Source organism: Cyprinodon variegatus, unplaced genomic scaffold (genome assembly GCF_000732505.1).
Source record: "Cyprinodon variegatus isolate N-32 unplaced genomic scaffold, C_variegatus-1.0 Scaffold1723, whole genome shotgun sequence".
Lineage (NCBI taxonomy): Eukaryota > Metazoa > Chordata > Actinopteri > Cyprinodontiformes > Cyprinodontidae > Cyprinodon > Cyprinodon variegatus.
The window spans coordinates 97,322-100,261 of NW_015152176.1; the positions used below are offsets into that span (position 1 = coordinate 97,322).

Below are 2,940 nucleotides of genomic sequence, written 5' to 3' on the forward strand. Positions count from 1 at the left end.
GCCTGATGAATGAAACCCAATGTACCCGTTTAAACTGACCTCTGGCTGTTCCTGGTGGCATGGCAGCAGGTTAGCGACGGCGCCGGACCCCAGCGTAGCAACCAGGGCGCTCCTCAGGTCGGCCGCCCGGGCCTTCTGCCAAAGCACCGCCTGCGGAAACAAACGCCTCCATGAGAAAACATCAGCAGCCTGAGGAGGAACCGCTGCTGGACCTGATGGGACGCAGTTTGGAGCCTGGAAACAGATCCTCCCTGACACGTCTGTGAACAGATCAGCGGACACACCGCCACGGCTGGATGACCTGCTGCACCAAACAGGAACGCTCCAGGAGCGCCACAGCAGGCGGCATCTACATTCACAGCTCTATAAAATGAAAAGACGGTACCAAAACCAGACGCGTCTGATTGGTCGAATCAGTTCGTTTAGAGTAAATCAGCCAGAATGAAATTTTCTTTCAGATGGCGTTTTTTTTTTTTCCTTTCCAGAATTTTTCTAAGTTTTTAGTGGAAAATTTTGTTTCTTTTTGTGAATATTTAGCCTTAATTACCATGAGGTAGGTTTCAATATCTATAAACCAGGGAGGTTTGGGGTCATGAAGAGCAGAAGAAATGAAACAGAAAACTAGCTGCTGCAGAAAGCTTCAGTCAGAGCTGCTGATGTACGTTTTTATTTCCCCTCCAATAAACTTTCTATCAGAGCTTCACTCACTGATCAACCGTCCAGCTGAGTTTCTAACTCTGCTGCTGGAGCTCAGTCTGAAGGTGCAATGAGGACACCTAGTGGTGGGGATGGAGAAATGCTTCAACTGACAGATTCCATTATTAGAATTAATTGTTTTTTCTTTATTGAATTAGTTTAAAATACTTGATCAGTAAAAGTTATCTTATCTTAAAAGTTCTGATTTTTTTTTAAAGAAAATGGGATTGATTAATAAAATCGACGGCTCGATGACTCTCTAGGACACGCCCCCTCCTCATTTGCATAATGAGGCAGAAATGCAGACAGAAATGTAAAAAGGGCAGGCAGAAATAAATAGCGGTGAAAAAATAACTTTGGTAAAGAAATACCAAGGAAGAATAAAACAGACAAAAATATTATAACATGCACATAAATAAATACTTAAAAAATAAAGTTGAAGATTATAAAAGGCAAAAAAATAAGGTAAATATTAAATACCGTAAATAAAGAAGCTGATTAAAAGAGTTATATACATTTATGTCTCACTGTATAATTTAATTTCTACCTACATTATTTGTTTATTGTATTTTTGGTGGCAATTAATTGTATGCTTATTGATTTAATGAGCATTTATGTATTTCTGTATTTAATTTTAAATATGGCAGAGTTGGTCCTCCATACAAAAGTTCCTTGAAGAAGATTTTTTGTGAAACCAAACCAGGTGCAACTAAAACTTTTCCACTTGACGAGTTCTGGATAGAGCAGCTTGACAGATGAAAACGTCTTTTTTATCTTAAATGCAAAATATTTCTATATTTTTTCCACTCTGGGTATAAATCCTGCTCTGAGTCGCTCTGTCAGCTACAGACTCAAGTTTACGATTAATCTATTACTAAATTAGTTCAGGATTATTTGTAGAATCGATTAATCTGATTAATTGTTGCAGCGTTTAACCAAGGGGAAAATCCTTAGAGGTAAACCAAAATGACCAAAGTTTTTGTTCTTTGCTTCTTTGGAGTAATGCAGATTTTATAGATCTATGTTTAATGCATAATTCATAGTAGATCAGGAGTGTTTGCTTCAGGATGTAAACCCTGGATGTCTAAAATCATTCCTTTATTGGACATTTTGTCAGCTTGTCTGTCTGCTATATTAACCAATAAGATGTGTTGAACTAGATGTGCTATTTTCACAGCTTCTCTGAGACACTTTTTTATAAAGTAGAGCATTAATTCATAAAATAGTTGATTTGAATTCTATAAATCAAAGTTTCCCACCCAACAGCAGCATTCTATACCCAGCTGTGTAGCATCTAGGATAGAGCTGCAGGCTGGGAAAGAATCTGGTTTTTATTCCAAATTTTAAAGCTTCACTTTTTTTTTCCAAGACTAAAACTAGACTAAAACCTTTTTAAGTTTTAGTCGACTAAAACTATCGCATGTGGTAATGACTAAAATGCGACTAAGGCTAATAATAGTTTTGGTCCTGTAGACTGAGAGTAAATCCAAGATGGCTGCCTGGTACGGACCTTGTTATGCACCAGCATCAGCCTGAGCTCGGGCTTTATGAGGGCGTAGGCCATCAGCAGGTCCTGGACCTTCTTCAGCTCCTCCTTACACTTCTTAGTGGACGAGTAGAACTGCCGTCTGACCGGGAGGTTCTTAAAGAGCTTCGTCACGCTCACCGACGTTCCTGCAGAACAACAGAGCAGAGGTCAGCTCTGCGGCGCCGCCACAGCGTCCGGAACCATCAGACGATCATGGGTGACCTGCCTTGACCCAGGTGGGACGGCCTCTGAGAGACCACCCTCCCAGTGTGGTCCAGGGTGTACTGAGTGCTGATGTCATCCTCCTGGGTCTTCGTGGTGACGGAAACCTGAGGAGGAAACAGAACCAAGAACAGCTGAGCTGCCATCAGTCCAACACGGTTTACATTTGATCACTGCTGCACTTTAAGAAGCCCTGGCCGCCGCAGACGGGCCGACGATTCATCGAAACTGACCTCAGCCACGGCGCAGATGGAGCCCAGTGCCTCGCCCCGGAAGCCGTAGCTCTCCAGACGCTCCAGGTCTTCATGGCTGCAGATCTTGGAGGTGAAATGTCGGACGGCCATCACCGGAGCGTCCGCGGCTTTGATGCCGCAGCCGTTGTCCCGGACCTCGGTCCGCTCCAGTCCAAAGTTTTCCTTTAAAACAGCAAACAGAGCGGAACTAAGAGGCTGAAGCACGGGAACGTTCCTGGAAACCAGATCACAGAAAAACTC

The 2,940-nt window shown here is 42.8% G+C and overlaps 1 protein-coding gene across 1 annotated transcript in view; it reads right to left on the reverse strand.

Annotated features, from left to right (window-relative positions):
- The window catches only part of pms1 (PMS1 homolog 1, mismatch repair system component), a 12,829-nt gene extending 9,943 nt beyond the window's left edge, over positions 1-2,886 (reverse strand). The window contains exons 1-4 of the mRNA XM_015404394.1: positions 2,680-2,886; positions 2,451-2,553; positions 2,207-2,370; positions 40-150 (exon numbers count right to left, since the gene is read on the reverse strand). Of these exons, the coding sequence (XP_015259880.1) occupies positions 40-150; positions 2,207-2,370; positions 2,451-2,553; positions 2,680-2,790 (489 nt within the window). The 5' untranslated portion in view covers positions 2,791-2,886. The remainder of the gene's footprint in view (positions 1-39; positions 151-2,206; positions 2,371-2,450; positions 2,554-2,679) is intronic.
- Between the last annotated feature and the right edge of the window lie 54 nt (positions 2,887-2,940).